The sequence below is a fragment of the Bubalus kerabau genome, chromosome X (assembly GCF_029407905.1).
Source record: "Bubalus kerabau isolate K-KA32 ecotype Philippines breed swamp buffalo chromosome X, PCC_UOA_SB_1v2, whole genome shotgun sequence".
Lineage (NCBI taxonomy): Eukaryota > Metazoa > Chordata > Mammalia > Artiodactyla > Bovidae > Bubalus > Bubalus kerabau.
This window is the reverse complement of record NC_073647.1, coordinates 5,856,885-5,870,623: the sequence shown is the minus strand read 5'-3', so window position 1 is coordinate 5,870,623 and position 13,739 is coordinate 5,856,885. Positions and strand designations below refer to the sequence as shown.

At 44.6% G+C, this 13,739-nt stretch overlaps 1 protein-coding gene, 1 non-coding gene and 1 pseudogene across 2 annotated transcripts; all 3 read left to right on the top strand.

Moving 5' to 3' along the window:
- Positions 1-1,764: 1,764 nt before the first annotated feature.
- On the top strand, positions 1,765-3,309 carry LOC129639303 (vasculin-like protein 1; annotated as a pseudogene).
- A 3,559-nt stretch (positions 3,310-6,868) lies between these two features.
- On the top strand, positions 6,869-10,852 carry RPL39 (ribosomal protein L39). Its single transcript, XM_055564387.1, has 3 exons — positions 6,869-7,023; positions 8,566-8,669; positions 10,131-10,852. Exons 1-3 carry the CDS (start codon positions 7,021-7,023, stop codon positions 10,177-10,179), a joined length of 156 nt encoding a protein of 51 aa, XP_055420362.1. The 5' UTR covers positions 6,869-7,020; the 3' UTR covers positions 10,180-10,852.
- LOC129640486 (small nucleolar RNA SNORA69) lies at positions 9,554-9,687 on the top strand. Its single transcript, XR_008708853.1, has one exon. It is a non-coding gene; the product is annotated as a small nucleolar RNA SNORA69 (small nucleolar RNA).
- Positions 10,853-13,739: the final 2,887 nt, after the last annotated feature.

Sequence of the window (13,739 nt, the reverse complement as noted above, 5' to 3'; positions counted from 1 at the left end):
CGCAATTAAGATCTCGCATGCTGCAACTAAAAGAATCCATGTGCTTAGTCAACTAAGACCTGGTGCATCCAAATGAATAAATAAAAATAATAAATATTAAAAAGATTCATTTGGCTGCATTGGGTCTTAGTTGTGGCATGTGGGCATGAGGGGCTTAGCTGCTCTGCACCATATGGTATCCTAGTTCCCCAACCAGGGATTGAACCCACATCCCCTGCATGGGAAGGTGGATTCTTAACCACTTAACCACCAGGGAAGTCCCAAATAATAAATATTAAAAAAAAAAAAGACTCCTCGAGTCCAATGCAGGGGACCGAGTTACATTTCATCTATAGTTTTATCTTTGGATCCATGTAAAAGTATCTTTATGTGGAAATATAACACCCATACAGAAAAGCACACAAACCCAAAGTGTTCAGCTAGATGAATTTTCACACCCAAGGGAACACACCCATAGAACTAGCACCCAAATCACGAAATAGAATGTGTCCAGCGTCTCCTCCCCCAACAAGGACAACCACTATGCTGACTCTTAAAGGCACAGATGAGTCTTGCCCAGTTTTGGTTTTTTGACATAAATGGAATCATACAGTAAGCATGTTTCTGTGTCTGGCTTCCTTTGTTCCACATTAGTGGATGTTTGTGAGATCCATCCATGCCATTGTGGGTAGCTGTAGTTTGTTTATTCTCATTGCTGTATAGGAGCGGTTCACAAACATTTTAGTCTTTAGGACCCCTTTACAGTTAAAAATTATTAAGTGGGCTCTCCACCTCTGCCAGATCAGGAAGCTGGGGACGCGCCCTCAGATGCCGCAACTGGTCCCTAAATGTAGCCCCTCCACTGCTCATGATAGATTCCTGTGGCCTTTTAAATGATTGAATAACAATAAAAATGGATCCAAAGTGACTTCTCTACTGCAGCAGAAGATTCTTATTACCTTCCATTAACTCAATTTACTCTTCGGGAACGGACAGAATGAGTGAAGTACAGAAAACTGAAGAGAAGAAAACCTCACTTTGGAACTTTCTCCATGACTATTCTTAAACCCTGCCTTTCTACTTGTTTTAATTTTGCTGTAAATTTATAAATAGTGAAGACCAAAGAAACAGAAAAAAACATTTGGGAGCTTTATACCAAGAAATTTGCCTTTAAAGCTGCTATTCTTGGAGGGAAAAGCATATCAAGTTCCTATCTTTTTTCTTTTTAACAAGGTTTCTTACGTCCTTAGATTTTGAAGGATAAGACATATAAACTCATACCTGCAGACTACTTTTACAGCTGTGTAAGAATAATGAGATTTGTAAATTAAGGGCCTTGTAATGCAGATGTTTTGCTACTAGAGTTGACTACTCAAAAAATCTTTTACAGCTCTTCAATGTTTTATTTTTGATCTATCACTTCAATGACATTATTTGACCAAACAGAAGTCATTCTGTCTTTTTAAGCTATGACGTTGTTGTGAACAGTATCTGTATTTACTGTGCAAATGTCCATGTATTATCTATTTAAGCAACATCATAGTGCCATCACTCAAGGAAGTTGAATGAGGTGAACACTGATATAGCTCGTTCCCCTTCCCCCCATTTTTTAAATGTAACAAATACTTTTTATGTTCCCCTTCCCTTTCCCCTTCCCCTTTGGGAAAACGTGTCAGGAACTAGATAGTTTAAGACGAGCAATTGAGGGGACTGAGAGATTGATCCACAAAGAGCCTGGCTTCTTTGTGCTTCATCGTAAGGCATTCTGGTGGCCAACCTAAATTAAGTACCCTTTTAACAACAGAACCTCATGAAAATCCAGCTGGCAACTCAAGAAGTTCAGGAAGCAGGACCACAGAGGTTATACTCTGGGATCCTGGTCATGAGGTTGGATGCCTCACCTTGTTGAAAAGAGACACTGGACCTAAATGGTGCAGCATGACTTTGTTCCTGCTTGGCTAAATTTCTCAACACCACAGTCAGCTAAGTCACCTACACTGACTTTTGAAAAACATGGAGAGCACCTACCCCAAGGAGATGGTAGATTTGGAGTAAGCCATTGTAGACATAATTCCTCTGATGGCTTTTTCAACAATGGATCTCTTTAAACGACAGGAGGTTCTTGGCACCAGCCCTCCCTGTTCCGCCATGATTCTGTAGACTCTGGTGCCTCTAAAGGAGCATATGCTGGAATCATAGGGAACCTGTCTGGTTGGCATGGCTCTTCACGAGGTCATGATGGCATAAGCCAGCATAGTAGGGGTGGCACAGGAAACCATCGCCACTGGAATGGCAGCTTCCACTCCCAGAAAGGTTGTGCCTTTCAGGAAAAGCCATCCTGCAGATATTAGGGAAGAGAATAAAGAAGGTGGAAAAGTTGCAGTTTGAAGAGGAAGACTTTCCTTCTTTGAATCCAGAAGCTGGCAAACAGAATCAGCCATGCAGACCTATTGGAACCCTTTCTGGAGTATGGGAAAACCCACCTAGTGCCAAGCAGCCCTCCAAAATGCTAGTCATCAAAAAACTTTCCAGAGAAGATCCTGCTGCTGCCTTCTCTGCTGCATTCACCTCACCAGGATCTCACCATGCAAATGGAAACAAATCGTCAACCATGGTTCCAGGTGTCTATAAGAACCTGGTTCCTAAGCCTGTACCACCTCCATCCAAGGCCAGTACATGGAAAGCTAACAGAATGGAACGCAAATCAGGATCCCTTTCCTCTAGCTGAGAGTCTGTTTTTACCAGTCCAATCTCTGTTACCAAACCAGTCGTACTGGCTGGTGGTGTAGTTTTAGCCTCTCCCAAAGACAGCCCCGCCAGCACCACTCCCCTGAGATCAGCTCCTCTCGTCTGACCAAGTTGACTCGCTTCAGGAAGAGCGAGTTCCTGAAGACTCTGAAGGATGACCAGAATGGAGACTTCTCAGAGAGCAGAGAGTGTGAGAAGTTGGAAGATTCGGAGGACAACAGCACACCTGAACCAAAGGAAAATGGAGAGGAAGACTGTCATCAGAATGGTCTTGCTCTCCCTGCAGAAGAGGAAGGGAAGGTCCTCTTTCACTCTTTGGAAGCAGAGCACAGGTTACTGAAAGCAATGGGATGGCAGGAGTATCCTGAAAATGATGAGAATTGCCTTCCCTTCACAGAGGATGATCTCAGAGAGTTCCACATGAAGACAGAGCAGCTGAGAAGAAATGGCTTTGGAAAGAATGGCTTCTTGCAGAGTCGAAGTTCCAACCTATTCTCTCCTAGGAGAAGCACTTGCAGAGCAGAGTTTGAGGACTCGGCCACGGAGACAAGTAGCAGTGAGACATCTGATGACAATGCCTGAAAGTAGGCATATAAATGCTCACGGTTAAATCCGACCCAGTAAACTCAGCTTGTGTGTTTAGGGGTTATACAGAAGAAATCGTTCTTTTCCTTTTCCTGTGTTATTGTTGAATACTTCATGCACAAGGGACATAATCATATCCCAAAGAGAGAGTGAGCAATTGGCTTGTTTAGCTTTTGTCGTTGTTCTTCTCTGTTATCTGCTTAATAGAGAGAACTTTGTGTGGTGGGAAGAATTTTTAAAACACACACACATACACAAAGTATATATGGTGCAATGCACAGGTGGGAGCTGGCAGTCCTGAGTGAGGAGGAGACACTGGTTTGCAGCAACAGCTTCTACTACCAGCCCTTGGAGAACTCACCCCTGTGCTCAAGCAATCACTGTCAATGATAAAGTGACTACTGAAGTTATAATTGTATTAAATTAATGCTAATAATTTGGATATTTTATTTTATTTCTGGCTGCTCAGGTCACGTTAGCCCTTAACCAAGCATATGTGGTTTTTTTCCCTTTCTGGGAATAGCTATAAAATATTTGGATATAGGAAATATTGTGTTGTTCTTGCAGCCTTGATATTCAGGGTGGATTGTAAAATATAAATTTTTGTGAGATTTCAAAGATTAAGATTATTTTGATAACATTATTTACAGATTTAAAAGATGTGGTTATCACAAGTCTGTTGAGGGGGAAAACTACTGCATAAAATAACTAACTTGGAATAAATATTTTGCATCAGTTTGGATTGTCTTGTGTAAGAAGTATATTTACTTTAAAATTAGATGAGTGGATTTAGAGGTCTGAGGAAAATCTGAATTCAGACACACCTGTTTCTCCTTTTAGCAGATACATTTTTGATGCAGAAAAACATGTGCAATAAACTACCAGTAATAAAACCAGAAAAAATTATTAAGGACTCCAAAGGGCCTTTAGGGCTTCCCTGGTGACTCAGATGGTAAAGAATCCGCCTGCCAATGCAGGAGACCCAGGTTTGATCCCCGGATGGGGAAGATCCCCTGGAGAAGGAAATGACAACCCACTCCAGTATTCTTGTCTGGACAATTCCATGTACAGAGGAGCCTGGCGGGCTAGAGTCCATGGGGTCGCAAAGAATCAGACATGACTGAGCGACTAACACTTTCACAAAGGGCCTTCGTGTGGATTATTTCTATCGACTGAACTGAACTGAACCAAACCGAGTCTCTGAAACCCCACAGTACACCCGTGAGAGGACAAGAGTAAAAGAAGCAGATGACTTCTTTGTATTATTATACAAATACTTTGACCCTGCAGGCCCTTTGAAAGGGGTCTTGAGGATCTCTCAGAGTTCCCTGGATCACACTTTGAAAACTGCTGCTGTACAATAGCCCTTGATAAATATACCACACTTTACATGTTCAGTTGAAGATAGATAGTTTCCTGTTTGGGGTTGTTAGAAATAATTTTGCTATAAACAATTTAGTACATGCCTTTTTTCAAATTAAAAAAAAAAATTTATATATATATATATATATATATTTACTTTTTAAAGCCACACCCTATGACATGTGGAACCTTAGTTCCCTGACCAGGGATCGACCTGTGCCCCCTGCATGGAGCACGAGTCTTAACCACTGGACCACCAGGGAAGTCCCAGTACATACTTCTTGATGCATATTTGTTCACCTTTCTGTTGGAGAAACATCTAGGAGAGGAAATGTAGGGCCATATAGAATGTAAGTAGAACCATGGAAAATATTTACATGATTAAAAAACAAAATTAAATTTACAAAAACAAATTTTCTCTTCATCCATCTTTTTTCCCTCCTAACTTGGGAAACAACTGTTGTCCTAATGCTCTTCAGCCTGCCCACTGTGTCCGCTGAGACCCCCACACTATTAAACCTGGGTTTCCCTGCATCTTTAATGTCTCTCCTTCCTGCCTTCCTCTCCACGATCTACCAGAAACCACCAACTCCTTTTTATTTTTTGGCCGCACTGTGCAGCATGGGGGATCCCAGTTCACCGACCAGGGATCGAACCCATGCCCCCTGCATTGGAAGTGCAGAGTCTTTACCACTGGACTTCCAAGGAAGAAGTCCAAGAGAGTATTTAAAGCCATGATATTGGGTGAGGTCACCAAAGGAGAGACTGTATATAGAAAAGAGAAGAAGTCCAAATCTGAACCTCAGGGCTCTACAATGTTTAAAAAAAAGAGATAGAGAGATAAGGAAGTGAGATAAGGAAGAATCAGCACAAGAAACTCAAAAAGGGTGGCATCCAAGGTAGAAGGAAAACCAGGCAGAACAAGTGCCCTATGAAGCTGTAAGAATTAAAAGAATGATTTATATAAGCTCTTAGCACAGTGTCAGTCACACTCTAAACCTGAGGAAATGGTAGCTATGATGATGACAATGAAAATTCATCTATTAAAGGCTTATCTGTTGCTCCTTCTGGCCACCAAAAATAAAATACTGGCTCTTAAATAATAAAAATCTAAGGTAAGAAGCCTGAGGTCTCACTTGAATCAAATGTAAATTCGGATGAGGGTCTGAACCTAAACACTGCTGCTGCTGCTGCTAAGTCGCTTCAGTCGTGTCCGACTCTGTGCGCCCCCAGAGTCGGCAGCTCAACAGGCTCCCCCGACCCTGGGATTCTCCAGGCAAGAACACTGGAGTGGGTTGCCATTTCCTTCTCCAATGCATGAAAGTGAAAAGTGAAAGTGAAGTCACTCAGTCGTGTCCGACTCTTCGCGACCCCATGGACTGCAGCCCACCAGGCTCCTCCATCCATGGGATTCTCCAGGCAAGAGTACTGGAGTGGGGTGCCATTGCCTTCTCCAGAACCTAAACACTAAGTGGGATTAAAGTAACTAAACTTCTGCTGTTAAAAATCCTTACCTAAATCTATTACTGTAAAAATGCTTCAAGTGATTGAAAAGATAGAGGTCTTTGTTTTTAAATGGGGAGAAGAAAAAGAAGCGACTGCCAAGAAAGAACTGTTGTTTAGTCGCTAACACGACTCCGTGCGACCCCAGGGACTGCAGTCTGCCAGGCTCCTCTGTCCATGGGATTTTCCAGGCAAGAATACTGGAGTGGTTTGTCATTTCCTTCTCCAAGGGATCTTCCCCACGCAGGGATCCAACCCTCATCTCCTGTATTGGCAGGCGTGTTCTCTGCCACTTAACCACCATGGTAGCCCCACAGAGAAGCAGGTGTGAGTGAAAATCCCACTGGCCCTCCCTGGTTGGGCGTTTCCCGCCCCCGACCCCGGCCCCGGCCCCGGCCCCGCCCCTTCGCGTGCTCCCTCCCTAGCCGAGGACCGAAGTCCCTTGCGCTGGAACAGGACGTCTCCCCCGCCCTCTTTGGCGGTAGCCCCGCCCCCTTGCTCCTCCCGCCTTCGGAAGGGTTTCTACCTTGGCGTTTATTATGGACCGTCTGCCTCACCCATGACACAAAGTGCCCCTGGCACACTAACAGGCTCCTGAGGAACCCAGTTACGGAACTGAAGCAAAGCAAATTCCACTTCACACGAACAAGCGCGTGGGAACAAGCGTTTCCCACGGTCTAACGGGAGCGTGGGCAGAGAAGAACCGCCAGAGAGCGTTGGTTGGCGCACAGCGTGACCTACCCAAGCCCCGCCCCCGGCGGCGCCTTCTAAACACGTCCTTCCGCTCACTTCCTCCTCTTTTCTCTTCTCCGCCATCCTATGTGCGGTTGAGTTCTCCTCACCATGGTAAGTCCATCCGTTGCCATCGGTTCTGGGGTGGCTTTCCGAGACCTGAGATCTCTGCTAGCTCCCCGGCGCCGCGGGCTGCGTCGAGGTGCGGGACACTTTTTAAGGCCTTTTCCAGGGGAGAAGGGAGTTTGGCTTCGGCTCCAGCCTGGGGGCCTGGCGGGAAGCGAGCGAGCTAGCACCTAGGGAAGGGCGGGCTGTGCGGGCCCCGCAAGGTCCGAGAGGGCGCTCTCTGTTGCGGGCCGCTACTCAGGCGGGCGGGGATTTCTGTTTTTCCCAGAGCGAACTGTGTTTCTGGGGCAAGAAGTCGAAGGGGCATCCCAGAAACTGGCCCGACTTCGGGATGTTGTCAGTGACACGCGGGATGTTTCGGTCATCGAAAAGGGAATGTGGACTGCTAGTTTTCGAAGACTTATTAACTTGGGGGCCAGAATCCTTCCACTTGATGAGATTATAGGACTTTTTAGCCCTTTGTTCGGGAATTTGAACGTTACCCTGTTTAAACTCATGGGACAAGGGGTGATGCGGTGTGAATCTGTGTTATTCGGGCGTTCTTCTTAAAATGCTAGCTGCGTGCGGATTTTTGCTGTGATAGTACCCTGGAAAATTTTAACTGTATATGCTTTTAGGTGTGGAGAGGATCGGTATCTGGTGTTATACGGTTTTATTAACAGAAATTTACAGTTGCTGATATGAGCTGGGAGAGAGGAGTGTAGTCTTTTCTTTTGTAATAACGCCTGTTATGCAAGGATGTGTTGGGCCACATCGGGCAAACAGCACTCAGGACATTTCTCTGGACTCTACTGCACACCGGGGAGGGAAGTGTTTGGATTAGATGACCAATGGAGAAGGAAATGGCAACCCATTCCAGTATCCTTGCCTGGAAAATCTCATGGACAGAGGAGCCTGGTGGGCTGCAGTCCATCGGGTCGCAAAGAGTTGAACACGACTGAGCGACTAACTAGATGACCCAGGTTCTTTATGAAAGCCAAAAAACAGCGGGAACTTGGGAAAGTGACATTTTAAGTAGAGTTAGATTTAATACCAAGATGGTCGGTGAGCTGGAACAGATCTGCCAAATGTTAGGGACTTTGTGTAAGGTGTTTTTTCTCTTTTTGAATGCACCGCATGGCTTGCATGAATCTTAGTTCCCGACCGGGGATCGAAGCTGGCCCCTTGCGGTGTAAGCACAGATTCCCTAACCACTGGCCCGCCAGGGGATTCCCAGTACCTGGTGTACAAAACAGTGCACTGAAGCTGGTTGACTTGCAAGTTGTTCGTGAAAACCATGTGCTCTAGTCCCAGTCTTCAATGATTGTGGTCCTCTCAGTCCTAGGGTGACAGCAGGGAAGACTGGAACACACCCTGGCCTTGTATCTGCCTTGGGAGAAGTGAGGAACAAAGCAAGGGGCAGTGATGGGTTTAGCATTGAGAGGGTTTTGGGCATATGTTAAGCATTTGAGTATTTGTTGGATTTAGAGAGTTCCTAATTTTTGAGTAAGTTCTGGTATTTCTGTTAAATTAATTGCATTTCCTTCCCAGTCTTCTCACAAGACTTTCAGGATCAAGCGATTCCTGGCCAAGAAACAAAAGCAGAATCGTCCCATTCCTCAATGGATTCGAATGAAAACTGGCAATAAAATCAGGTAAGGACACACTCCCCCACCCATGTGTTTTGTTAAATTTAGGATTACTTTGGGTGCACAGTTGAAAGTTACATGCAGTTTTATTAATCTTGTGCCACCATTCTGCAATTCTTTTTTTTTTTTTTTAATGTGGTTCTGGGTTTCTGAACAGCAGCCAGCTCACAGCTGGGCTTAGGGGCAGACACTCCTCCAATATTTGTAAATTCCCTGGTTCCTTTCCCTCTGAGCCAGAGCATAAGGTGGCTCTCTCATTACACATCCCAGTGAGAAGACCAGAAAGTGTTTATTTTTTCTGAAGATTGAAAGATTTGCTTTCCCCCACAGAATTGAACTGATGGTTTTAAGAGAAAGACATTACTAGAATTTCTCCAAAGGACCTCTAAGGTCATCTAGGTTAACTCTAGACAAAGCTGGATATCAGACTCTTTCAACCAAAGTATTTTCAAAGCATTTTTAAGCTGACACTGTAGGGTGGGCCTAGCAAGTGAGTCCTTGCCAAGATAAACACTGAAGCCCAGGAGTGCAAGATTGTGAAACTAGTGTAGAAGTCTGATTTGGTTGTATGGCAAATAGAAGTGGGATTAGTTTGCTGATGTGAAGACCAAGGTTGAGATGTGAATTGTCAGGGCTAAAAATGAAGGCCCATTTCCTTAGTTTATACAGCCAGTTAGACATGTGGAAATCGCCACCCACTGTAGCTTTATAGGCCAATTAATTGCAACCTTTGGTGTACTGTATCCCATCCAGTGATGGTAGGACCTGCCTTTGTAGTTGTGAGAAATGAAAGAAATGTATGTAAAGCTCAGTGCATAGCTCAGTAGAGGGTGCCTGCAATTATCAGACACTGGTCTTTTGCTCTGTGGTCTAACTTTTAAAATGCAGTGAAAGCAGGTTGCAATTACAGTGCTTTCTTTTGTGGAAGTATTGACATTATCCTGCTGAAAGAAAATCTGTGTTGATCGTTTTTTGATTTTGCCATTTATGGGGGTAAAATCATGACAGATTGACATGAACAGTTGATAGCCTTTGAAGTGGCTGAGGATATTAATGTATTAACATTATGCAAGAGCTTTTATGTACATGTGACCCATTATGTAGAATGACTGGTTTTATCTAGTTTAGTTCTTGGGGTTATATATCTCCGTCTGGGTCTGCTCCAGGTCTGTTGGATCAAAAGTAAGTGAGCTTCTCTACTACTTACTCCCAGTAAAGAACGTGTATTTTCCTTAGCCTGGAGTCATTTTGAGAGGTAAAAAATTGATTTGACTAGTTCTTTAACACATCTAGCAAATCATTTTTTACTCTCCAAAAAGAACTCCAAACTTGCTAAAGAAGGGAAAATGGAACCCTTTGCTTTCAAAGACTTTTTTTATGGTACTTTTAAGGCACAGTTTATGGTGAGTAAGAGCAACTAATTTGAGGTCAGACTGCCTTTGTAACTTGGTATTTCCTTCTGTGTAGGTACAACTCCAAGAGAAGACATTGGAGAAGAACCAAGCTGGGTCTATAAGAAGCAAGCTGGGTCTATAAGAAGTGGTCTTAATATGTGTGGCACACATGTTAAGACCACTTTTTTACGCAGCCAAATCACAATGAGAACATCACTACTGTAATGCTTGGCTCCTGATGTTATTTCCTCACTATCAGTCTGAGACCCAGTAATAAATATGAAACATTGGAATTGTTATTGTATTATATGGTTTGTGATGACGTACTGAATAAATACTGTCAGTTAGGACATGGGCCTGTCCAATGATAGAAATGTTCTCTAGCTACCAAGTACTTAGAAGTACAGCTAGTAAAATAGGAACTGGCTTTTAAAAATTTTGTTGTCTTATTGTTCCCTATAACTAGCAGCTCTTACACCTACTGTTATAGGAAGTACACGTATGTATCATCCTTGTACCTGAAGGCAGCACCTTTTTAAAATAAACCGTGGGGGGAGGGGTGCTTGCCACAAGACATGCAGGATCTTAGTTCCCCAACCAGGGATTGAACCCACTTGGCTGCCAGGAAAGTCCCATAAAAAAGCATGTTTATATGCTATTCTATGATGTGAACCAGAGTTTGGCAAACTGATCTGCCTGTTTTTGTATGGTCTGTGAACTAAAGTTATGCATTTTTAAATGGTTGAAAAAATCAAATGTTTTTGACATTTAATAAATTCAAGTTTACCTACCAGGCATTATTCCCAGGTACTTGGGATTAACCAATGGATGGATACACAAATGTATGTTAGGCTAGTAATAGGCCAATATATGGGCCATAGCTACTGTCTGGGAAAGATGCATGCTCAATTACTCAGTCGTGTCTGACTCTTTGGACCCCAGGTGCCTCTGTCCATGGGATTTTGCAGGCAAGAATAATAGACAGGGTTGCCATTTCCCACTCCAGGGGATCTTCCCCACCCAAGAATCAAATCTCCTGCATTGGCAGGCAGATTCTTTAATCACTGGAGGGAGCTAAAATGTCCTAGTTACCTGTGGAGTTAGGCTGGGACTGCAGCAGGGCAAGGGGGATCCTGTTTGGTGTTATCTGCCTACCCAGTTTGTATAGATCCTGTGCTGGAGCAAGCCAAGAAAGCAAGTGACAGGAGCTGCCAGTGCAGCAAGTGGGGGTAGTGGCCACACACAGCCAAGGGGTCCCTGACTTGGGACCACAGTAGGAGGCACGTGACCACAAGGACCACTGTGCTCACCAGAAGTTTTAGCTGCTGCTGCTAAGTCACTTGAGTCGTGTCCAACTCTGTGCAACCCCATAGACGGCAGCCCACCAGGCTCCCCTGTCCCTGGGATTCTCCAGGCAAGAACACTGGAGTGGGTTGCCATTTCCTTCTCCAATGCATGAAAGTGAAGTCGCTCAGTCGTATCCGACGCGACCCCATGGACTGCAGCCTATCAGGTTCCTCAGCCCATGGGATTTTCCAGGCAAGAGTACTGGAGTGGGATGCCATTGCCTTCTCCGAGTTTTAGAGTGGCTGCAAAATAACCAGCCTAGGAACGTGGGCGCTACCAACAGATCTTAGAAGCACATTTTCTAGTTTATGAATCCTAGGTTTCAAATATTTGCTCTTAGTGCATCAGTCGTTGCTTTATATTCAAAGACAGCTGCCACTGTGAACAGCAAGGCAGAGGGACTTGATAAAAATTGACAGTCATGTGAGGGAAATTACTAACCATTTGGGCTTCTCTGGTGGCTCAGAGGTTAAAGCATCTCCCTGCAATGCGGGAGATCTGGGTTGGGAAGATCCCCTGGAGAAAGAAATGGCAACCCATTCCAGTATTCTTGCCTGGAGAATCCCGTGGAGGGAGGAGTCTGGTAGGCTACAGTCCATGGGGTTGCAGAGTCAGACACAACTGAGCTACTTCACTTTCACTTTGGAGTCTTAGGGATACCTCAGCCTTACCATTCAGAGTAGGTGGGAATTCCTGAAGCCCAGGGAATTTATGAAAAAGCTAAGGTCACATGGCAAAGGGAGCTTTCTCTACAGACCTTAAAAAGGAGGGTTAAAGTTGAAAGAGAAAATGATAGACATTTTGGGTGGGTTGGTTGGCGGTGTAAAAGGGGTTTGTTTCTTTTGAGCCTAGGGTTGGACAGGTCCTGGATCCAGTGGCTCCACACCACCTTGTTGAGTCGATAAGTCATACCGGGCTCTACGACCCCATGGACTGCAGTGCCAGGCTCCCAGTATTTGTTCTCTCCATGGACTAGATCCCTTACTTCCTGAAGGGAGGAATAGGAGCTTTGAGACGTGTAGGACTTAACATTTACCTTTAAGAGGTGCAGTGTAAGATCAGCTTTTGAAAGACAGTCAACCCCGTGGTGACCTAAGAAGCAGGCAGCAGCAGAGTCGTGGCCAAAAGTTGGCAGTCTGGAGGAACAGAACTACAGAGTCTGCCTTCCAGTTCTGTTGGTGCACCAGCTGTGAGCCTCAGTGTCATCTGCAACATGGGGCCAATGGGACCTCCCTCAAAGGGCTTTGAGGATGAAGTAAATAATGCACAGAAGCAGTTGATGCAATGACTTGGGAAAGGGAGAATAAAGTTAGCAGAACTGAAAGTTTTGGTGTGGGCTGTACTCATGGTCAGTCACTCAGTCTGACTCTTTTGGGACCCCATGAACTGTAGCCCACCAGGCTTCTCTGTTCATGGGATTTCACAGGCAAGAATACTGCAGTGGGTTGTCATTCCCTACTCCAGGGGATCTTCTGACCCAGAGATCAAACCTGTGTCTCCTGCTTTAGCAGGTGGATTCTCTACCACTGAGTCACCTGGGAAGCCTGGATAAAGCAAAAATAAGACACAGGGACTGAAGATGGCAGGAAGGTGCAGGTTGGCATGGGGGAATCAGGCAGAGCTGGTGTGGAATTGATGCTCAATATCAGCCTTTAGATACAGACCCGTTCCCTTCTATTTCCAGGATTTGCATTTGGAGTAGAGTAATCCCTTGAGGACTTGGGAAGAAAGGAATAGGGTGACTTAAGAGCTAAAATCCTGGGCCTTACACTTGCCTCTAGTTGAATCCCAGCTCTGTTCCTGAACCAGAGATCCACTGGAGAAGGGATAGGCTACCCACTCCCGTACTCTTGGGCTTCCTTTGTGGCTCAGCTGGTAAAGAATCTGCCTGCAATTCAGGAGACTTGGGTTGGGAAAATCCCCTGTAGAAGGGAAAGGCTACCCACTCCAGTATTCTGACCTGGAGAATTCCATGGACTGTAAAGTCCATGGGATCCCAAAGAGTCGGACATGACTGAGCAACTTGCACTTTAAGGATTGAATGATAATGTCTGTAAAGGATCAGTTCTACCATATAATCCTCCCATTTTACAGATTAAAAAAAGAAACAGTTCTCAAAATTTAAAAAAGAAAAAAAAAGCAAATTCCCTGGCAGTCCAGTGTTAGGACTTGACGTTTTCATTGTGGTGACCAGGGTTAAAAAAAAAAAAGTTACACAATCCTCATTCCTGCTAACAGCCACTAACAGTTTGAGTAACTTATGGCAGGTGACTGCTCTCAGCAGGAATGTCAATGAGAACCAGGTTGAACAGGGAATTGATTTTTCTTGAAAAGA